The 24943-nt window shown below is 41.6% G+C and overlaps 1 protein-coding gene across 1 annotated transcript in view; it reads right to left on the bottom strand.

The window, feature by feature from the left end:
- Positions 1-24943, bottom strand: part of GALR1 (galanin receptor 1) — a 380651-nt gene that overhangs the window by 150471 nt on the left and 205237 nt on the right. The window contains exon 2 of the mRNA XM_089682357.1: positions 17139-17204. Coding sequence (XP_089538483.1) covers positions 17139-17204 — 66 coding nt within the window. The remainder of the gene's footprint in view (positions 1-17138; positions 17205-24943) is intronic.

A 24943-nucleotide genomic window follows, 5' to 3' on the forward strand; every position in this document is an offset into this window, starting at 1 on the left:
CCGGCGGATGCCGGCATCTGTCATCTGGGTTCCATCCCCTGTGAGCGGCGGGAAGTACATGGGACTGAACAGCGGGAAATTTGAAAATGACAAAAATTGACATTCACTAAAATCACATCGTAAAACATTACTGTATCAAAGCATTTCACATACATTTTGTCCCTAGTGCTTTGTCCTGTGCCCTGCCTGCATTTTTACTGTTCTTTCTGCCTGGAAACTGAGAAACGTCCATGGCGTCCAAAAATCATCCCTTTAGGTCAAAAGCGGTTTTAGACCAGCTAGAGAACAGCGATAGTAAATCAGAACCACTTGCAGAATTGCGTGATAATGATTCGTGGGGAAATTTGTCATCAAACACTGAAAACGATTTTTCGACTTTGCTCAGTGATGTGCGAACTTGGCACTGTATTTCAAATTTCAGTGTTTTTGGTTTGATTATATTATTGAATTAAATTTATTATTATATTATTATTTTTTATGATTATTTATTAAAATATAATTTATGATTTCGCGTTTCAAATTTTAACATACCCGGGATGTTTACTAGACTCTTGTTCGGACAGATTTCAGTGAGTTATTCCTAAAAAATTACAGGCCTACAATATAAAACGCCAAATTTCCATGCAAAATAATGGTACCGCTTTCAGCACCAAAAATCTGAAATAATCATACCGCCAGGGAGGTTAAAGACCTCTCCATCAAATTTGTTTTCCTTGTGGCTATCACATCGGCAAAAAGAATCTCAAAAAAATGGAGCCCTGAGTCATAAGGAGCCCTCTCTAACATTCTTCCCCGATCGTGTAGTACTGATTCCTATGATGTTATGATGTAACATCAGTTTTTCATGAGAACCAGGAAATAATCCTGCCTACCTTCAGAGTGCGAGGAGACCACAAATGTTCATCCCCTGGATGTGGATGAGAACTTTTGTTTGTTCTCTTTGTGGGAAAGAATAGGGGGAAGTGTGCCTCATCCAGGTCAATCACAGCATAGATTGTCCAACCTATCCAACAAGCATACAGGGCAAAGGGCCTAGCTCCTCCAGAGGCAGTGGCAGCACATTCGACCTGGAGTGTATCTACTTCTTGTAGATGTTGCTCCCAATGTTATCTGCAGCGTCCTTGTGGTCCTTGATTAACACCTTCATTACTGTGTAGAGCCGGCTTCTTTATCCTCTGTCAGTTTTGGTTTGAAAGTCCTATCTGTTGATGGTTTAAATTAAAGCATTGCCCGCCCTCATGTGTTTGGTTAGTTATTTCTATACTTATGCTGCCATGGAGTCTGTCAGGAAAACGGAAGATTTCCTATCAAATAATTACCTTAATTTTCCTTTCCTGGTTGACTCCATGGCAGCAGGAGTACCCTCCCAATGTCATGAGAAGGTTAGTTATGGAATGTGGCCTCTGGCTCTGAGCCAAAATTTATGGGAGTGGGGTCCTATAGAGTCAGAGAAGAGGCAGGGTAAACCCATATGTATGCTGCCATGGAGTCCTTCAGGAAATTATTCTGGTAATTATCTGATGGAAATTTTCTGTTTTTTTCATACAAATAATGCTTACTTTTGGTGGTATTTGATCACCACTGGGTATTTTAAACTGGGTTTTTTAAATTTTATTTAAAAAAAACAATAATTTTAACTTTCTGTTGTAAAACATATCCAATAAAAAATAAAAAAAATCTATCTTCTTTAGAAATTTATGGCAAATGTATTCTGCTACATGTCTTTGACAAAAAAATCCCAATAATTGTATATTAATTTGTTTTTGTGAAAGGTATAGTATCTACAAACTATGGTATATATACAGGAATTTACACAGCTATAGATGCTATACTGGTAATGGGGGAGATCAGTGACTTATTATCACAGGGACTGTAATAGTGGGAGGGGCAATCTGGCACTAACAGACACTGCCTGGGAGGAACACTAAGTAACTGACACTGACATCGTTAGTGACACTAATACAGTGATGAATGATAATATTGTACATTGTACTAATGAAACACTGGATGGGAAGGGGTTAACATCAGGAGTAATCAAGGGATCACCTATGTGCCTAACAAGTGTAATGTGTGTACTGTGTGCTGCTTTTATACACAGCTCTGGCTGTTTTATCTCTCTACTTTTCAGGGAGAAAAAAAAAAACAGCCAGATCGCTCTTCTGTTTACACAGAGTTCTGTGTGTTTGTAAACACAGAACTCTGTGCTGTGATTGGACACAGCTAAACATCATGTTTCAGCTGAAATCATTGGTTGAAACCAGCTGACATACTCGTGCTGTGCCCAATCACAGCATGGGACAGCAAGAGGAGCGTACGCAGAATCCAGGAGGCGATGTATGGGAGGCAAACAGTTAAATTAAATCAGATGCATAATTTTGTATTTCTGTAATTTAGCTGCCAAAATATAAATATAAAGATACACAGAACTATACAATAAACACTGTAGGTCATTTTTATAACATAAAAAAAAATAAAATGTACATTTTCGCATTTCAGTTAGAAAGAGTCCACCTCACATCACTACCTCTGAAAATCAAGAAACATGAAAATCGAATGCTAAAAAGATGGATGCATTTTATTAGCATTTATATGCTCAGTTGTAAATTTGCTTATAATCTTTGTGGAATTGTATTTTATGGATGTGCCCTCAAATTCTCTGTAATTGCAGTAGTTGGCTGACAGAGGACAAAATCCCCAGTCTGATTGCATACAGATTAGAGTCATATCATATCTGATAGGGACAAATCTCATTGCCAATAACAGTGTGTGTGTTGTGTTGCCTAGTATACAGTACATGTGCACGCCGGAATATTTTGTTTAATTTCAGATGCATTTGTTAGATTGATAATTTAATTTATTCTTTTTCGCTGTGTCGGTTAGTTTTTGGGATTCATCTTGTATATTCGCTATACCAGATGGATTCAAAAAGTTTTCTAATCTACCCGGTATAACTTCGGATGGATCCAAAATCATTGGGAATAGCTGTTTGTCAAGAAGTGGGTTTTCCCCCCTCCCAAGTTTTAAATAAACAGCGTGGGGTTCCCCTCAAAATCTATACCAGAATCCACAGGGCTTGGGAGACCCCTATGCTGTTTTTTTGTATTTTCTTTCACTGGCACTTCTTTTGTTTACACTCTGTTGTCAGCAGGCTATACCACTGACAGCAGATCAGTCATGGTTGTTAAGCCTGCTCCTGCCATTCGTTCCTTAACACCTTTGTGTAGCGCCTCCCGGCCATTTAAGAGTTTGAGAAGCCGGGACGCAGGACAGGTGTTTTAGAGTCATATGACCACTGTGATTCGCTATCACGGTGGTCTCATGATCAGAAAAGGTCCCGATCGCAAGGGGAGACTCACCTTTCTGTGATCCACGGGCATATGTGCTGGGAACACGCAGGGCGCGTGCTCTCAGCACATATGTATTTTCAAATGGTACGCAAATATGTGTCAAGGTTCAGATGCCCAGAGGCCGCATATTTGTGTGCGCTCGGAGTCTAGGGGTTAACAACCACAACGGTTCACAATGAATTTGGATCATTATCAAACGAATTTGAAAATTACGTCATCAGAATGAAATGAATGAACGAATGTCTTTGTTATTTTTTCGTTATAACTTTTTTCATTGCCATTCATTTCTATGTCCATTCGGAATGCAGCCAAATCACCAAAAATGACATTTTCATCTGAAAAACAATTGTAAATGAACCAAATCACAGTAGTAGACTAGTCACTAGTCAGCTGACAAACTGAAGGTGGTGGCAAGCTGCTCCAAGAAATGTGTCTGCTGGGTAGGTCTGTGTATGGGTAGTAGGAAAAATAAAAAAGTGCTCAAAGATACCAGCTCACAGGATAGCTGTGAATTACGTAGCTAGATGCAGGAACACAACACACGGTGACTATGTTGGGATTTGTTTTATTTCTCAGGTGAATATTTGACCTGCTTTTAAATGGAATTTATTTTTCTATGGGAATCAGAGTTCAACCCCACCGATGCTCCCCACCTTCCCTCCCCTTTTCATTTTCCCCCTTTTCCTAGACAACTACTGTGTCAACCTACCTCTCTACCCAGTATGCCCTGACCACTTTGTGCGGCCTGTAATTGGTTGCCCTACACCACACATGGTTTTTATTTAACTCCTCACCTTATAACAGTTATGTGCCTACCAGTCTGTGGCATCTTCTAGGTGCAGGGGCGGACTGAAGATTTGGAAAATTGAGCACTGCCCGAGGGCCCGGGGTCAGTAGGGGGCCCCATGAGATGCCCTGGTACCTTTTTCATAGGTTTTTTGAGTTTGGGCAAGGACACAAGGGCCCCATGATCACCTATTGCCCGGGGGCCCCACGAGTTGTCAGTCCCCCCTGTCTAAGTGTGTACATATCAACCATGTTTCTCTATATGACTGCACCTCAATGCAGGATATACTTACCGTTGATGCCATGGCCATGAGTCTTTAGGCACTGTCTGTTGTTATGAAGGAACTTGGTCTAGTGCTGTAATGCGGTCTTTTAACCACTCGATTGTACATGCTTAATATATTACTGTTGAAGGTTATTAATAATAACAGACTGTCATGTCATACTATATGGTCTTGTTGCATACCTTAAATAAAAAATATAAGACAAAAATGTTAAAAAACCTAGCTGCTAGACAATCCTTAGAGTGCACCTGATTGCATGCAAGATTTGTATATGCTTTCATGTGTCCAGCCAGCTACATTTTGGTAGAGTCCAGGGCTATTTTTCAGGAAGAAGATATCAAATAAAGTCAAATAATGCACCATTCTCCTCAAACGTCCAAAATATGAAACTGTTAATGTGAAATCCAATCAAGAAAACAATTCCTGCATGCTGAACATCTTTGCATTACTCCAAAAATCAACTTACATTCAAATTTTTTCATTACATAAACTTAACATATATAATATCACCACATGAGCCAGTGATAAAAAAAAGTCCAACTAAATGAATAGACCTCTTTATATTTAATATCTCGTATTCCACGCCATTAATAAAATATGTGATTTCCCGCATGTCCTTCCATCCTTCCACTTTCCACACCATGTGCTCACCTCTTTAAAAAGAAGCTTATTTGCTCCTTGTCTTTCTCTCTCTCTGCAATCTCCTAAGGTGAGGGGGGTCCTGTACCTCCACTTCTCCTCCTTGTTCTCCTCTTTTCCAAATAATTAAATAATGCTATGAATATATATATATATATATATATATATATATATAAAAAACACTTTTTTTTTACTCTTCAATAAGTGCTCAAACATGAATAAATAAAACCCTTATAGTACTTTTCAGCTTAACATTTTATCCCAATTTTATTTATTTATTAAAATAGTGCTCAGAATATACTGTGCACACATCTGGTGCACTACAGTAAAAAGTGTTGTGGCATCACAGGCTCTGCCTCTTACGCATTGCACCACTGTCACATGGCTTCCTCAGAGAAAGCCATGTGACAGTGGTGCAACCTTTATTAATACAATAAGAAATAGTTTTGCTCCTGCTGAACTAATGACACCACAAAAAAAATTATTCACTCCTTGTTATCTCCCAATAATATAAAATTCAGCGCTAAATATTAAGAAAGTGGCAAGTGCATGAAAGTAAGGCGCAAATAAATGCGCTAAATAGTGTAACAAAAGTGCTGTCAGTGAGTGACGAGAAAAAAAGTGAATGGATAATACATAGGTGAACTGAATCACATAAAGTGATATATATCAAACAGCAAATGTAAAAACAGCGAAGTATATAACTGCAATGAATATTATGACAATTGGAGATATTATGCAATAAATTAGATGTCCTGAGATATAAGTCCAAAAAAGTGATGCATCAAATATCCGTGCTCGTGACTTCCGTGATAAGGGGTTGAAGTATGCTTGCACTCACCGGAAGCACAATATTAATGCGCATGTAATATAAGTATCTGGGAAACACTGGTGATCATCAGGGTTCTGGTCAGGGACAGGGGGCTCCACTGGTACACACACAGAACACAGGAAAGGCACTCCAGACCTCACAGACCAGACCCTCACAGCATACAGGGACAGCTCCATGCATCTCCACCAGGAAATCATTGCCAAAAGGATACTACTCCACCTTAATTGGATCATAAACAAGCCACTTGTATAAGATATAGAATACCAAGAGACACTTTCTGAAGAATCCACACAAAAGACAAAATATAATGTTGTATAGTGTCAATAGATGAGCTAGATGAGCTTATTGTCAGATCCTCCTATTAATAATCCTCCTTCCAAGAAGTTGCAGACATTCTCATCCCGTTTAGAAACTAAATGGAATGTTTCTCTAATAATTTGCTGTTGTGTGTCTTCACTGTAATGCTGGTGACAGCTCGTGAGGAGAGGAGAGCTGATAATCGGCATTCCTCAGAGGGGACATGTACACGGATCATCAGGGCACTAATGATCAGTGTGCCCTGATGATCAGTGTAGCCTGAACAGTGCCACCTGTCAGTGCCCATCAATGCCAGCTGTCAGTGCTCATCAATGCCACCTGCCAATGCCCATCTGTGCCACATTAATGCCAAATATCAGTGTTCATCTGAGCTGCCTTTCAGTGCCACCTATCAATGCCAGTCAGTGCCACCTATGAGTGCTGCCCATCAGTGCGCATCAGTGCCACCTATCAATGCGCATCAGTGCCGCCTATCAGTGCCATATATGAGTGCTGCCTTTCAGTGCCCATCAGTGTTGCCTGTCAATGCCCATCAGTGCCACCTACTAGTGCCACCTATCAGTGCCCATCAGTGCAACCTATCAGTGCCCATCAGTGCAGCCTCATTAGCACACAGTGAAGGCGAAAAATCACTTGTTTACAAAATTTGATACCAAAAACTAAGAAAAAATTTTTTTTTTCAAAATTTTCAGTTGTTTTTGGTTTGTTTAGCAAAAAAATTAAAAACCCAGATGTGATTAAATACCACCAAAAGAAAGCTTTGTCTGTCTAAAAAAAAAATGATAAAAATGTCATATGGGTACAGTGTTGCATGACCGCACAATTGTCATTCAAAGTGCGACAGCGCTGAAAGCTGAAAATTGGCCTGGACAGGAAGGGAGTATAAGTGCCCTGTAGGCAAGTGGTTCAAGATATTAGGGGATCTTCATACACGTCCCCTTAGACTATGTGTGTAGGTTTTGAATGCAAATAAGCTGTTATGCCAGTGTGGGTCTAGCAACTGAGTGATTGACCTCTTGACAAAGACACAGCACACATATGTGTTTCCCCGAGTGGGGAAAGATTGGCCGAGATCCCTCAGTGACGCCATGTTCTGCATTTATTAAAGGTCCGACACGATTGTGTGTTCTTCAACCCTGTCTCTGCTACAGATCTTCCTGCTGTGTGTCTTGCTAACTCCTCTAGCTCATTGGCTGCACATGAATTGAAAAAAAAGTTTGTTGTTAACTTAGTGCTGGTGGTATCCCTGATAATGGGGGGACCCCTGTTGTGATGTCTGGCTGTTAAGAAGGTGGCTCTTGATAAATACTATAATATCAATGTGCAGCGCTAATAAAAATGTGTGTTATTATCAATGATGACTGGTGTGATAGTAAAAGGGAAAGGAAACATCATAAAAAAGAAATAGAGAATAGTGAATACTTCAGTGGAGAAACAAAATAGACGGTAAAACAAATAACAAATGAAAATGTATAAGTCCTCTAAATATCACAATAGTTCCAAAAATAATGATTTGATCAAATCAACAAAATGTAATGACTTCTGTGACTTCCGCACTGCACCTCCACCATAATGCACTCACCAGAAGTAAGTAGCCAGCAAGCCCAGAGTGGAATGATAGTAAGGGGTGTTCCTGCTTGTTCCTCCTGCCGGTGACCCGGTTGAAGGTGGGATCTCTCCAGAAGCCAGTGATACACCAAATGAACAATCAAATGTAGAGTAGCCAAGTCTCCATCTCCAGCCCAGGGTGAACCAAGGAAAGGGATTCCTCCTAGAGGACATGCCAGGGGCGGACTGACCATTTGGAAACTCGGGCACTGCCCGAGGGCCTGGGGTCAGTAGGGGGCCCCATGAGATGCCCCTGGTACCTTTTTCATAGGCTTTTTTGAGTTTGGGCAAGGACACAGGGGCCCCATGATCCCCTATTGCCCGGGGGCCCCATGAGTTGTCAGTCCGCCCCTGGGACACGCTCATAGTAGACCAGGCCCAGAGACAGTATCATATAGTGTAGTATGTTTTATTAAAAAGATAGCAACCACATGGAGCATAAAATCATCAATGGATAAAAAGCACTTACAAAGATGGCCACCGGACCATCACGTGGACACGGCAGTGTGACATCTGCACTTAGGCTCCTCCCTGATGCGTTTCGTGCACACGCACATTCGCACAGGGATTATACTCTAAATAAATATTTTAAAATTTGGGCAGTTTTTTTGGATCCTTAAAGGGGGAAGGATTTACAGTGGGATCCTTAGTGCATCCTTAGTGCATCCCTATGAATGTTTTTTTCAGGTAACCTGCCAGATGAAACAGGCTGGCAGAAGGCTTGCAGTGCTGTGTGCTAAACTGACAAGTGGGCAGAAGGAGGAGGTTTCTTCCAGTGTTGAGTGTCCCCAATAGCTTAAGGTAAGTCTGTGGACTTATTGTCACAGAAAATATGAATCTTAAGATTTTGCCTGTGTGGCATCATAAATCATTGGGATGTGTATAGGAGACTCCTTTAGTGGGAATTTTAGATCTAAAATTGTGGAATGCCCTTTGTGCAATGTCATCATGATATTTTGCATTAATGAGTATGAGATGTTGAATTGTCGAGCCTGAACCTCATGTACAGCCTCCTTACAGACCAGACCCCAACAAGGTGGTTAATTGTATTTTTAGTTATAAGGAGTTTTTAAGTAAGCAGAGGATAAGAGAGGAACAATAATGGTGTGTAAAATGTACTTGTTTCTTTATAATGTTGCAGGAGTAAAAGCTTCTCCGCCTCCCCTTTCCAAAACAGCAAATGGGCAGGGAGGGAGCAGAAAATGTGCTGGCTATTGTGTTGAAAAGCATGTGCTGTAATGAAGTGATCACAGTTCTTAACCATGGTAAAGTGATATATATATTGTGTTTAATTTAGGTTAAAGAAAATATTTGGTACCAAATTAATATTCAGCATCCTTTGAATTTAGAGAGAAGAAAAAATTGCACTTGAAAAAAAATGATAAAGGTTCTTAAGGACTCATTCTAGAAAAACACGTTTGTTTAAATGTTGATCACCTAACCATCTGTTTCTAAGACGGAAACTGAATTGTTTAATTTCTACAACTTTTAAAGTTAGTTTCTTAGATGTTGCTGAATTGCATGACTGTTCTCAAATCTTCCAGGACAAAAGATGTATGGTTTCCTGATGGTAGAGTTGTCTAAATAGTTTATTTAATAGAACAGAACAGTGTTCCATCTCTGCTCTATATAATCTGTAGGTTTGGGAATTTAAACATATTAAAATAGGAAAAGCCTTGTAAATTATGTAAAGTATGATTTTTTTGGGTTTGTTCTCTTTTATTGTGACAAGCAGAGCAGCCTATAACCCTAAATCAGTGTTCACCAGAATACAGCAGGACTGTACAGAGTCTATAAAAATAGTAATAATATTGTAATAATATTAATATGATGAGATGGAAGACTGTGTGGGTCCCTTTTTGTATTTATATTATTTCATGTGTTGGTGCAGAGGCTATCGAGTTTTTTTGAAATGCATTTTGTGGATGTATTGCCTACAGTGTTTAACCGCCTCCCACCCACCATGTAAGGAAATGACAGGTGGGCAGCTTTCTCGTTCTAGAAGGACACCATATGACATCCTCTCACTCTTGCTGTGCATGCATGCCCTGGGGAGCGCACGGCGTGGTGATCGGTGGTGCCCTGTGTCGCTGGGACACAGCGGATCACTGATTGCAGTAAAGAGCTGGTGACACAGGCTCTATCATGTGATCGCATGGAAATAGGAAATGCTGGTTATCGGCAGTCCTCTCCTCACACTGACAGTGTGTGAGGAGGGGAGAGCTGGTAAGTGGCATTCCTCAGAGGGAACATCTACACTGATCATCAGGGCACTGATTATCAGTGCCCTTATTATTAGTGTAGCCCCATCAGTGCTGCCTTTCAGTGCCAATAATTGCCACCTGTCAGTGCCCATCGATGCCACATACCAGTGCCCATCAGTGCACATCAATGCCACATATCAGTGTTCATTAGAGCTGTCTTTCAGTGCTGCCTATCAGTACTCATCAGTGTTAACAATCAGTGCTGCATATCAGTGCCAGTCAGTGCCTGTCAGTGCCACCTAACAGTTCCAATCAGTGCCGCCTATCAGTGCTAGTCAGTGCTACCTATCAGTGCCCATCTATACCACCTATCAGTGCCATATATAATTGCTGCCTTTCAGTGCTCATCAGTGTTGCTTGTCAATGCCCACCAGTGATCCCTGTCAATGCCCATCAGTGTCACCTATGAGTGCCGCCTATCAGTGCAGCCTATAAGTGCCCATCACTGCAGCCCCATTAGCGCACATCAGTGAAAGGGAAAAATTACTTATTTAAAACATTTTATAACGGAAACTAAGAAAAAACGTTTTTTCCCCAAATTTTCAGTCTTTTTTAGTTTGTTTAGAAAAAATAAAAAACCCAGTGGTGATTAAATACCGCCAAAAGAAAACTCTATCTGTCTTCAAAAATTGCTAAAAAATTTGTTTGAGTAAAGTTTTTCATGACCACGCAATTGTCATTCAAAGTGTGACAGAAGTGAAAGATGAGAATTGGCCTGGGCAGGAAGGGGGTAAAAGTGCCCGGTAGGCAAGTGGTTAATATTGTATGAGAGAGAGATGTTAGGAAACTCTCTCCTGCCTATTAAGTAGGGATAGTTGTTATATCAACGGGATACAGCAATTTGTAATGTCTGAACTTTATTGTGCCCAATCCCAGAGCTCCATCCTTCAGCTTCATGCTGCAGAGAACTCTGAGATAAGAGGGGGAGGGGTGTCATTTTTTTTAAATGCCTATGTGTGACTTTTTACTAGATCCCCAGACTATAAAAATATCTCAGAGTGTCTCCTCTGCTATAAACTGTGACAAGTTGACAAGTTGAGATTTGTAGTTCTGTAGAAAAAGGGAAAAGAGGTGCTGAGTTCCAAAGTTTGCAGTAGTATAATAGAATAATGGTGTAAAGGAGTAAGAAAACAATTATACAGTAATATAAAATGCTATAAGATTTATTGTTTTTACAGGAAAATGTAGAATTTACAATGAGGTCCTAAGTTCTAATTCGTTGGAAAATGCTAATTAGCTAATGGGGACAGAGTAATTAGCCTGAAAAGAAATATTAAAATGTACATGCCTATATTACCTTGTCCCCTGAACCCCCCTTCCAGCAGCCTGTGTATTATTCCTGTCCTCAATTTAGACCAATTCTATGCTTAACCACTTCCCGACCGCCCTATAGCAGAACTACTGCTACAGGGCAGTATATATATATATATATATATATATATATGTGTGATTTTGTATTTCCAGGTATCCGTCATTAGCAGCCTCAGCTGTCGATCATCAGGTCCCGGCCTGTGATTCTCTGCTGGCTCCCACTGACAGGGGAGAGGTCTGTATGTAAACAATACATATCTCTCCCCTGTCAGCTCTTCATAGCAGAGCAATACAAAGCAGTGTGCTTACACAGTAAAGCACAGCACACAGCACATAGTAAAACACACACAGCACACAGTTAACCCTTTGATCGCCCCAGATGTTAACCCTTTCCTGCCCAGTGTCATTAGTACAGTGTCAGTGCTTTTTATTAGCACACATCACTGTATTAGTGTCACTGGGGTTGTCAGTTCAGTCAGTTCCCCCCAGTGTCAGAATGCCAGTCCCACAGTCCTTCTATAAGTCGCCGATCGCCGCCATTACTAGTATAAAAAAATAAATAAAAGTTCCAGTATATATATATTACCATTTGTAGACGCTATAACTTTTGCGTAAACCAATTAATTTACACCTATTGGGACTTTATTTAGCAAAGATATGTAGCAGAAAGCATTTTAGCCTAAATTGATGAAGAAATTTGATTTTTTTTTTATATTTTTACTGGACATGTTTTATAGCAAAAAGTCAAAAATATTGTTTTTTCTAAAAATTGTCAGTCTTTTTTGGTTTATAGCACAAAAAATTAAAAATGCACAGGTGATCAAATACCACCAAAAGAAAGCTTTATTTGTGGGAAAAAAAGGACATAAATTTAATTTGGGTCCATGACCGTGCAATTGTCAGTTAAAGTAAAGCAGTGCTGTATCACAAAAAATGGTCTGCTCAGGAAGGGGGGTAAATCCTCTGGAGAGCAATGGTTAAGATCAGTGACAATATTGATACAGCTGACAGTGACAGGTGCTGCAGAAAGGGAAAATTCTGACTCCTGTGTTGTGCTTGACAGATATTTTGGTCTGTCAAATTGTGGGAATTTGTTAAAAATCTGTCACCTTCATTGTGGTAATTGATAATTAACAGTTGTGTGAGACAATCGTAAAGACCTGGTCTACAGACTGAGAAAGCATTCATATAGTAATACTTATGAAAATTGTTTAACCTGTCAATGTGTATAATTTAGAAATGAGAGACTAACATTTATACGGAAGATATGTATCCTTTCCAAAGTTTGTCAATGCTGCTTTACACTCAAAGGGGTTGATTCAAGATGGATAAGACATTATTAAGACACCACAATGTACTTTACCTGATTCAATTCAATTACAATGTATGTAACTTTTATTTTTCCACAAGGGGTGAGCATTTATCTACAGAGAGGTTTTTTTTGTTATCTTAACCTGTGAAGTGTTATTTTATTGCTTCATTGAAACCGGAATTATTCATCAAGGGTTGACAGTCCTGTGTGGTAACTTTTTACACTGATTCATGGGGGACAATGAAATAACACTGTCAGTGATATAATAGTTCAAGAGGTGTTTTACCAATGCTTACAATAGGCTTGATAGAGCAAGTTATGTTTTTGTGTGAATTGAAATTTAAATGATATGAGGTATTAAGGAGACTGGTAGAAAAACATACGACCATTTGCATGTGAAAGTATGAAAAACTAAATGCTGATTATGAAAGGACCCTGATTGAATGCTTAAATAATTGAAATGATGACATTTAGTCAGGTATTATTATGATGATGGAAAAAAAAGACCTCAGCGTATTTTAAGTAGTATTTAACAAATGAGCGCAAAGTTTGTGCACTTTTCATCTTACTTACACTATTCAATACATTCATGGGTGAGAGCAGGAGGTTGAGAAGGGATTAAAATGCATGTACAGTGAAGGAAATAAGTATTTGATCCCCTGCTGATTTTGAATGTTTGCCCACTCACAAAGAAATTATCGGTCTAAAAATCGAATGGTAGGTGTATTGTAACACAGAGACAGAATAGCAACAACAAACTCAAAAGAAATGCATATCTAACAAATTATGCATTGATTTGCGTGTTCATGAGGGAAATAAATATTTCATCCCCTATCATTCAGCAGGATTTCTGGCTACCAGGTCTTTCATACAGGTAACAAGCTGAGATTAGAAGCAGTCTCTTAAATGGAGTGCTGATAATCTCATTTTGTTACCTGTATAAAAGACACCTGTCTACAGGAGCAATCAAACAATCAGATTCCAAACTCTCCGCCATGGCAAAGACCAAAGAGTTGTCCAAGGATGTCAGGGACAAGATTGTAGACCTACACAAGGCTGGACTGGGCTACCAAACTATCGCCAAGCAGCTTGGTGAGAAGGTGACAACAGTTGGTGCAATCATTCGCAAATGAAAGAAACACAAAACAACTGTCATTCTCCCTAGGTCTGGTGCACCATGCAAGATCTCACCTCGTGGAGTGTCAATGATCATGAGAACAGTGAGGAATCATCCCAGAACTACACGTGAGGATCTTGTCAATGATCTCCAGGCAGCTGGGACCACAGTCACCAAGAAAACAATTGGTAACACACTACGCCGACAAGGATTGAAATCCTGCAGTGCCCACAAGGTCCCTCTGCTCAAGAAAGCACATGTCCAAGCTCATCTGAAGTTTGCCACTGAACATCTGAACGATGCAGAGGAGGACTGGTTGAAAGTGTTGTGGTCAGATGAGACCAAAATCGAGCTCTTTGGCATCAACTCAACTTGCCGTGTTTAAAGGAGGAGGAGGAATGCTGCCTATGACCCCCAAGAACACCATCTCAACTGTCAAACATGGTGGTGGAAACATTATGCTTTGGGGGTGTTTTTCTGGGGTGTTTTTATGCTAAGGGGACAGGACAACTGCACCGCATCAAAGGGACGATGGACAGGGCAATGTACCATCAAAACTTGGGTCAAATCTTCCCCGCATTGAAAATGGGTCAGGGATGGGTTTTCCAGAATGACAATGACCCAAAACACACAGCCAAGGCAACAAAGGAGTGGCTCAAGAAGAAGCACATTAAGGTCCTGGAGTGGCCTAGCCAGTCTCCAGACCTAAATCCGATTGAAAATCTGTGGAGGAAGCTGAAAGTTCAAGTTGCCAAACCTCAGCCACTAAACCTTAATGACTTGGAGAGGATTTGCCAAGAGGAGTGGGCCAAAATCCCTCATGACAAGTGTGCAAACCTGGTGGCCAACTACAGGAATGTCTGACCTCTGTGATTGCCAACAAGGGTTTGTCACCAAGTACTAAGTCATGTTTTGTGAAGGGGATCAAATACTTATTTCCCTCATGAACATGCAAATCAGTGCATAATTCGTTAGACATCCATTTCTTTTGAATTTTTTGTTGCTATTCTGTCTCTCAGTGTTACAATATACCTACCATTCGATTTTTAGACTGATCATTTCTTTGTGAGTGGGCAAACATTCAAAATCAGTAGGGGATCAAATACTTATTTCCTAGTTGTCAATACTTTGATCTGGCTGTGCCAGCTGATCTTTGGGTACAACCTTGAGTGTTCAAATGACCACACCAGTTGTCTCTTGTAGAAGTCAATCTGCCATTTTGTTATTGGTCAATTTAATTCTGAAAGTTATGTTGGATATGCTCTCTTATCTTATATACATATTTATATATATACAGTATACAAGGTAAATGAGATATGGTATTGGGAAATAATGCAAGGAAAAGAGAACGTCAGTTCTATGAATAATAGTTTCTATGACTATGTATGTTTTGTGTATGTGGGAGTATTTCCTGGGATGGGTAGAGTAATTTACGACTTAAGATGTAGTAGCTGAACCATTATAAAAGGGTGTGTGTGTGGGGGGGTGTTTAACAGTTTTCCCCAAATGTCTTGTCCCCTCCAGAATAGTGAGAAAATTGACAGCTATATTGCTGCTTTGAAAAGATCAAGTTGCTAAATCTTAGTTGCAGGAATGAAAATGGATGGATGCTCTGAGGCTAACACTTATCAGGTGCACACCTAGGAAGCCTTTTTACTTTTGAGTTACTTTTTTGATAAAGCACCAGAGACTGAACTTTGGTTTCCTCATAACTGACATCTTTTGAAGTTTTGGGTGGACTTGTAATGCATTTGTGTCATGCACTAACTGACCTGCATTCCCAAGTATTTTGCCAGATGCTGAGCTAAGAGACAACTGCCACAGTAAAAAGACTGAGAATTGGTCAAGCAGCACTTTGCGGAGCCTCTGCAGCCTCATTTGGGAGAAACCTCACCCCAGGTCTTGCTGACTACAGCCCAATACTTTTCTTTAAACCAATCAATTAGCAAAATCTTAGCATACCAGTGGAATCTGGTGCAGCTGTGCACAGTAACCAATCAGCTTCTAGGTTTTATTGTCAAAGCCTAACTAAGCAAGCTGAAGTTAGAAGCTGATTGGTTACTATACACAGCTGCACCAGAGTCTGTGTGCACCAGTTTTGGTAAATCTCCCACTTAGTGTACTAAAAGTTGCAGTTGTTTAGATTTTATTACTTTTTTTCTGTTTTAATTCTATAGCTTACAGTTCCCTTGCAGTGTACTAAACATTCTACTTATTTTGGAAAAATGAAGGTGTTATTTACTCACAAAGTTGTTGCTATGGTGTGCAATATAGTTGGTCAATAAATGTAACACCTACTCCATCTTTTTACATCTGACAATAAAAGTGCCTCTGTATAAGGAAACAATCAAAACTATAGACTTTCACCTGCTCACAGCTAAAATCTGTGTATTATTTAATGGTTATGTTAAAACTTTTAACTTTTTTAGTCTTCATAGGGGTGAATAATAAAGCATTTCAGGTGTAGTGCAGGTGAAGTATATTCCAATGAACTTCAATCTGATAAATGGGTGCTCAACCTGTGGCCCTCCAGCTGTTGTGGAACTACAAATCCCATGAGACATTGCAAGGCTGACAGATATAAGCATGTCTCCCATAGGCAGAGGCATCATGGGACTTGTAGTTCTGCAACAGCTGGAGGGCCACGGGTTGATGACCCATGATCTAATGCAATAAAGCTAAGCCTAATAAGCAAAAGAACTGGCCATTTTTGGAGTATTACCCAAAACAAAGTAAAATATGTTACATGTAAATAACATTCTCTGACCAGGAGCAAATGGAAGTCTTGAAGGTGAGAAAATCTTTAACTACCTGCAAATTTTAAAATGCATATACTGTTTAAATATAGAAGAGCAGTTTTCAGGTATACTTATGGGCTTGAGGAATACTTGTTCAAAGGCTCAACCTGGTCCCATAACAATGATAGCTGACCAATTATGCAACCCTTAAACAATGGTGGTCAGCCTCTTTAGGGCTTCTTTTTATGCCCCTTATTACTGTTGACCACTATAATTAAACAGTTACAAGCTTTGGCCACCTTTCTGAACTGGTTACTTCATCACTCCTCCAGAAGATATCAATGTTCAGAAAAGTAGCCTATAATCCATAGACCAGCAGTCAAAGCAATATTTCAAGAGGCTTAAAATTATGTGTTGTATAAGTGAGCAAAAATTTTACTATCCCATTTCAGACATGGACTTGGCCCATGTCCAGAGCTGCTCTAGATATACAGTAGTCACCCCCTTGATAATGGCATCTGTTATGCATGTAAATACTTAAATTTTTGTTCTTATTCAAAATTAATGACTATCTAAAATTACCTTTTTCTTTGAAGCTTCAGATTTCTTGGACATGTTTCTTAACTTCTTGTGCAAATGGTTAAGAATCTGTAAAAATTAGAACAAAATATGTTACATTTATAATGGGTGACAATTGATATCCCAGCTTGCATTAATAATGTTCAACTATACCAAATGTTTGCTTTTATACTCCGTCCGCTTGGCTCCTTGAATTTTAAATATTTGCGCACATTGTTTGATTATCAGAGCTGAAAGACTGAGTATTAGTCACCCACATGTGTGAATAAATTGTTTAAGATCCCACCAGTCAACCATCCTTAATGGATCAAAAAGAACTACCACAAATACAACTGCTTAGAATTATAAATCTATTTAGATAGAATAGAAATAGAAATTCAGTTTCCTACATTTTCATTTTATCTTTTGAGGCATTGTTACAAAAGAAATCCTACCCCGCATATCCTTGATATCCACAATGATCACTTAGGTCTAGACTTAGTAAAGGCTTGTTTTACTGGACTGGAAAGCATTCCAGTCTAAAATGTATCAGTGCAGAATCCTTTTTACACAATACTCATTTGTTTATTATTTTGTTTATTACATACAGTATTATATATAATAAATGTCCTAATATAGAATAATGGATGTAATTGTGTAAGCTTGCAAATGATGCTTTTTTTTCATGGTACTATAGAAACAATTGTCTGCTGCTATAATGAGTATAATAAAGGCTAATTATTAATAGTCAACTCACTGAACTAATGGAAATATTAAGGCTGTGCCACATTTTCCTTTTAATGCATTCAAATTACTGTAATCACAATAATAATAAATGTCACTTTCACATACGCATAAACTATGTTCCTGCCATTTGTGGTCTCATTAATAGCATCTCTACACACATACTTTTTTCACTTGGTATGTTTGATTTTAAATGCATGTGGAAATCACAAAGAATACTTTTTGACTTAATACATTGGGGTGGATTTACTAAACGCAAATAGACTGTGTACTTCCCCCCCAGAGCTTAGTAAATGTGGCTTTACTTTGTAACAAATACCCAATTAGGTACAAGAAAAATGAAAAAAAAAAATTTTTGCTTGCACATGACTGGATGATGGAAATGAGCAGAGATTTACCAATTACTAAGCTCTGGGAAAAATTAATACAACTGCATTTGCAGAGTGCACAGCTGGTAAAAGCCGGTGCCAGAATAAGGCAGCTTAGGCAGCCACCTTAGGGTGCCAAGATGGGGGTTGGGGGGCAGTAAAATGAACTGGGTTCAGTGATTAGTCATGTAGCAGCAGTAGTTGTGGATGACGCATCCCATGAAGTGTGAGGTGTGGACTTTCTCTGGCTCAGTGTGCTATTATCAGGGTGAGTAGGCTTCACTTTCTTGTCCCAAGTAAACTGCCTGGAGATCACCTCCAACATCTTGCATTCACACAGGTGAGAAAGTCATGCCCCCAATGCTTTTTGGTAGTTTTCCCACCTCTATGGTCCAAGCTCTGCAAGGATTGGCCATGGAGGCTGTCAGTCTACAAGTACCCTGGCTGCAGGTGCAGAGTTGTAGGATCTGTGTCCACAGGGAGGCTGAGATCAGAGAAATGACAAGAAGATAATAGTCACACAGATCCCCTGCTGCAGACCGGCTCAGCTTCAACTCCCTACAGCTAGAAGAAGTCAGCAAGATCCTGAAGGTCCTGGCCCTGTACCAGAGGCTGAGGAGGACAGAGTAACAGAGTCATGTAGGCAGTGATAGTTGGGGGGATAAACTCAGGTAGGCAGCAATAGGTGGGGGGGATAGACTCAGGTAGGCAATGATAGAAGGGGGAACAGACTCAGGTAGGCAGTGATAGGTGGGGGGATAGACTCAGGTAGGCAGTGATAGGTGGGAGGATAGACTCAGGTAGGCAATGATAGGTGGGGGATAGACTTAGGTAGGCAGTGATAGGTGGGGGGATAGACTCAGGTAGGCAATGATAGGTGGGGGTATAGACTTAGGTAGGCAGTGATAGGTGGGGGGATAGACTCAGGTAGGCAATGATAGGTGGGGGGATAGACTTAGGTAGGCAGTGATAGGTGGGGGATAAAGCGAACCTTCCAATCACCATACTGTCTGTATGAATGAACCCCTGTTCTGTCACAATGTACAGGAACAGAATACTTTTTCAGAAGCCTCTGTTGCTAGTGACAAATCTACAGTGGCAGAGAACATTCCATCTACCTCTATGGAATCACTCCCTCTCTGAACGCTACTGAATCGTGATTACTAGTGATGGGAGCGATTCAATCGGGACAGACTGGCAACCTCTTAGCGATCCTGAAGCTGGCAATTCATTTTGACTGGCATCCTATGTCACAAAGACAGTGCAGCACATGTGTTACAACACTACCCCACTGCTCTGGACAAAAATGCTGCTAGTCTGTTTTTTCCACTCTGGTTCATTGGTAGCCTAGTCATTGAAACTGGCAGCCTTAAACGATAAGTTCACCTTTGGGAACATGTTACATGTTCCGCCCATTTTTAGGGTGGAACATGTAACATGATCCCAATGCTGTAGCCATTGCCCAATCCCCCCCCCCCCTCCTCCTTGTGACAGCAGTATGGGGAAACGTTCCCCATACTAGCTGTCACTTTTTAAAAACAGTGTGGCCGTGCACGGCTTCGCCCACACATCCACATCATTCATTCACAAAGTTCTGTGAATGAACTACAAGTACAGGCAGCCTTAGTGGCTGTCGGCTTGTAGTTCTCAATTAACTACCATGGCCCTGTGGAGCACCATGGTAGTTCATTGAAGCTTCCTGTCAGTATATTTGCTTGCCTGTACATCCTGTATAGGCAAGCAGATATACTGACAGGTCTGCAGGAGACCTACATTAAAACCAATGATCTGCTGATTGCTGGTGCAATGCTTTACAGGCTCCTGCAACAAAAAATAATACATGCACATTTTTTTTACCTGCAAAAAAAATGTGCATTTATTGTTTTTTGTCAAAAGGTGAAAGTATCCTTTAACATAATGCACATCAATACATGTGTAACACGATGCATATTTACTCTACACACCAGAACTGCAAAGTGTAAATGGGCCCTAGGGTTCTTCCCCAGAGCAAAAAAAGGGAGTAAATATCACATTCAACTAAGCCTAATTGTTTGCTTTAAAGCTGAACTCTAAACATTCACAACTTTATTGAAATGTCTGTCCCCACTGATTAACCCATTGCTGACACCAGAACAGGGCTGGTTCCAGCATAAGACTGTATAGATAGCTGCATTAGGGCTCCAGGATGGGGGGGGGCAGTAAAATGCATTTTTGCCTCTGTAGACAAAAATCCTTGCACTGGCCCTGCCTTTAATAAATCCACCCCAATGAGCATAATAAAATAAATATTCCCTAGTAGGCTATTTGTTAAAATTAGACTTGCAGGTTATTGCTTTAAAAAAGGCCTGCATTCTTTCTTAGATGCACAGAATATAACTGGTTGGTTACAAACATTTATAGGTAAAGTTGATCCAGGGAATATCTGACTGCCTCTCAGGGGATCAGGAAGGAATTTTTTCCTCTGCAGGAGCAAATTGGATCATGCTTTGCTGGGTTTTTTTGCCTTCCGCTGGAGCAACTGTGGGTATAGGATTATAACTTTTTTTTTGTTTTTGGTTGAACTGGATGGACTTTTGTCTTTTTTTTCAGCTAGACTATTAACTATGTAACAATGACTGGATTCAATGCTGCTGGCACCTTCTGGTCTTCAAATGAAATAATTAACAGTGGGAGTGCGCATGCGCGGCCGACGAGACAGACATGCTGCGATAGGGCTCCGTCTCCCAGTCGGGTGACTCAGCAAGCAGCCCGCAGATCCCGGCCAACACAGCTCCGTGACAGGTGTCGGGAGATGCCTGTCTCCTAGGCAACCCTGCCCGGACCCGCGCCGGCTTGATCGGCGGCCGGCAAAGACAGTGTAAGGGGCTGCGGCTCCGTCTCTGCCACAGGCCGCGATAAGGCCCACCCACCATTTCCAGGCCGATATATATATATATATATATATATATATACATATATAAAACGCCGCAAGGCGCAAAGAGGGGGCCCCGATCACTGTGGCAACCCCCCTGACAAGGTGGAGATGGTTAGAGGGGCGGCCCGTCACCAACCCCCACCGCAAAATAAATCCATAAAGGAGGCACTAGCAAAGGCCTCCTGCAAGATGGCGACCACTCCAGCCCGTAGCAGCAATCAGGCCACTAAACCTCACGCTGTCCTGCCAGATACACCGCCTGGCCATCCCTGTGCATCAGAGGGTGAGTCAGATCAGGACCCAGACACCCCCACTCGTGTCCCTACACCTGACCTTACACCCCCAGATCTCTTGATACGCTTTGAGAGGATGTTGCACAAAGCATTGAAGCAAACCTCTGACCGTATCACCACTACGTTGTCCAGAGAAATCCGCAAACTAGGACAGCGTACAGCCGACCTTGAACAGAGAGTAGACGATCTTGACGCCTCAACTCAGTCACATGCCTATGACCTTGACCTCTTACGCTGCTAACATGCCTGGAGGACTTTGAAAATCGGGCAAGGCGTTCAAACCTACGAATTCATGACCTCCCAGAGTCGATCGTTGACGTCCAATCAACTGTTGCGGCGTTATTCCAGGAACTCATTCCAGCAATCCCAATTGAACGACTAGAAATGGATAGGGTAAACAGAGCATTAGCCCCATGTGGCCCTGATGGCCCACCGCGTGACATCATAGCCAAGCTACACTTTTTTTGCACTAAAGAGCAACTCCTGCAAGCAGCCCGCAATGCAGAATCACTACAATTTCAAGGTCACATGTATCAGCTATTTCAGGACCTCTGCCCTACAACCATTGCTAAACGCAGAGCCATGAAACCCCATCTGCAAGCGCTCCAGCAACATGCAATTCCTTATAAATGGAACTTTCCCTTTGCCGTACGCTTCCGATACCAATCTCGAGATTACACCTGCAAAACCCCTGATGACCTTCTGGACACCCTGCGGAACCTCCACCTACATTCTCCAGCACCACCATCAGAGAGTTCCAAAAGGAGATCCACGTCCTGGTCACCGCAGAAATCCTATCCCTCACGCTCCACCGACGGCCAGCTCAGCATCAACAAACGAGGGTGTTTCTCATCACCAGGTCCATCCCCACAGGACACCATGGATTGAACCGCGTCCTTCAACCCCTATTTTACCACGCTCTCCAAGCAACGTACCATTTTGCCAGTCTTGAAGTTACCACCTATGGTGCCTACTCGCCCTGACTTACGCTCTGATGCAGTCACTGTGTATCCTTATGCAGGCCCCCCCGGGCTTGTTTAACATCCCCCTTTCCTTCTCCTCTTCTCTGACGTGTATTTTTAGATAACCCCTTCCTTTTGGTTTACCCCACATGTTGAAGACTATTTTATCTTTTGTCTATCCTATATCTTCGAGAACTCGTTGAAACGTAAATACCACTCCTGACATTATTCTACCTAGGTTGTTCCTTAGGCTATGTGTGTGGGCCTCAGCTCTGGTGGCGTAGGATACTCCCCTCCACTCTTATTGGTTTGCCCCCATAACCAGCGCCACCCGAGCTCAGGACCCCTTGTTTTGTTTGGGTATGCATTCGCTTACACTTTGCCGGGATCATTGTATTATGCATTTGTTTAATCGCTGTCATCCCCACGGCCCGCGTACCTGTGCACTCCCCATTAGCCCCTGTGCTTTTGTCTTTTTAGAAGCACCTGGGCTATCACTGCTCCCCGGTCCACTCCGTATTTGGGTGCCCTCGGGGACCACTTCTTAGGCCTAGCATGGCCCATCACTCCCTTTCCCGGTTACCTCTCCTTAATTATATCCCCCCACCCCCCTTCATATGACTCCGTGACCCCACCCAGCCTCCTATTCAATCAGACTATCTCCTATAGTTACTACCAGATCCTTTTCCAACAGGCAACTCTTCATTATGCAATACACCACACACCACTGGGCCCGCTAAATATCCTCACTCTAAATGTTCAGGGCCTTAACACGCTGCAGAAATGCAACAAAGCCTTCCGCTCTATTGCATCCCTTAAAGCCCATGTAGTCTGCCTGCAAGAAACACACTATACTCCCAATTCTACACCCACATTTTTTATCCCCCATTACCCGCAGGTCTACACGGCCTCAGCTACAACCAAATGCAGAGGGGTACTAATTGCTTTCCATCGCACTACACCCTTCACACTATGCAAAGAAATTAAAGACCTGGAGGGTCGTTATCTTCTGCTAATGGGACAACTCCTGGATGTAGACGCCACTATTGCTACGTATTATGCTCCGAATCTAGGTCCCTTACCATTCCTTTCCCACCTGTTTTCGGTAATAGACCACCACAAGCGAGGAACTTTGTTTGTTTGTGGAGACTCAAACTGCACTTTAAATCCCTTCCTTGACAAATTCCCTCAGCCTTCCCCCCTCCCTAACTCTAAGCAAACTCTTCAAGCTATACTGCAGTGCCATTCCATGATAGACACCTGGAGGGAATTTAACCCAGCTAAAAGCCAATACACCTTCTACTCTCACCCCCATAAGACCTTCTCCAGGATAGATCACATACTCATAACTGTTAGTTCCTCCTCTCGGCTTCAGGCCTCTGAAATACTCCCAATCCCTTGGTCAGACCATAGCGCCGTGTTTACATCCATGGCCTCACTAGCCCTGCCACCTACTGATCCCACTTGGATCATTAATGATACCTTATTAGCAAACCCAACCCATTGCACAGAAATTGAAGCCGCTCCTAAAGACTACTTATCTCTAAACCAAACACCCAAAATCTCATCCCTCCTCCTCTGGGAAGCACATAAACTGGTTCTACGAGGCTTCTGAATTAGCAAAGCGTCCTTTTTAAACAAAACAAGAAGGCAACATTGTATCTCTCTTGAAGGAGCCTACAATAAATCCCATCAAACCTTCCAAACAACCCCCACTTCGGCCAACCGTGAAGCTCTAGAGCAAGCTCGATTAGCTCTTGATCTTTTTCTCACAGACCAGGCGGAGCTTTTACTTCGCAGATCTAGACACAAGTATTATACAATACCTCCCCTCCTTGCTCTTTCGCTTCGTAGGCTTGATCAGACTACTAGACCTATTCGACTACGCACCTCCTCCAGCACCCTCACGAGTAATCCGGAACGCATCTTGCAAATGTTTCACAAACATCTTTCACGACTTTACTCTCACTCCACACCCTTTGACCCCACCCAGGCTGACGCCCTCCTGGCCTCCATTTCCTTTCCAGCACTCTCTGAACACCACCGAGCAACGTTAGAACAACCCGTCACCCCAACCGAAACCTTAAGCGCTATTAAAAATTTAAAGCCCCGTAAACGTCCAGGACCTGATGGTTTTTCGGCCACTTACTATAAAAAAGTTGCCCATCTTTTAGCGCCCATCCTTACTAATGCTTTCAATGCCAGACTGTCGGGTCATACTTTTAACCTAGAAACAGTCCAAGCTAACATCTCAATGATCCCAAAACCCAACTCAGATAACACGCAGTGGTCCAACTACAGGCCGATCTCCCTCCTCAATATTGACATCAAACTAGTAGCCAAAATCCTCTCCACACGTCTTAACCTGCGCATAGGTTCTTTAATCCATAATGACCAAGTGGGCTTTATTCCAACTCGTCAAGCCGGAGATAACGTTAGACGCGCAACCCTTTTGGCACATATTGCTAAATCTCGCAACATCCCTGCCTGTTTCCTGTCCCTGGACATCCGGAAGGCATTTGATACGGTATCATAGCCATACCTGCAC

Source organism: Staurois parvus, unplaced genomic scaffold (assembly GCF_062004578.1).
Source record: "Staurois parvus isolate SC_StPar_1 unplaced genomic scaffold, SC_StPar_1.0 ptg000287l, whole genome shotgun sequence".
NCBI lineage: Eukaryota > Metazoa > Chordata > Amphibia > Anura > Ranidae > Staurois > Staurois parvus.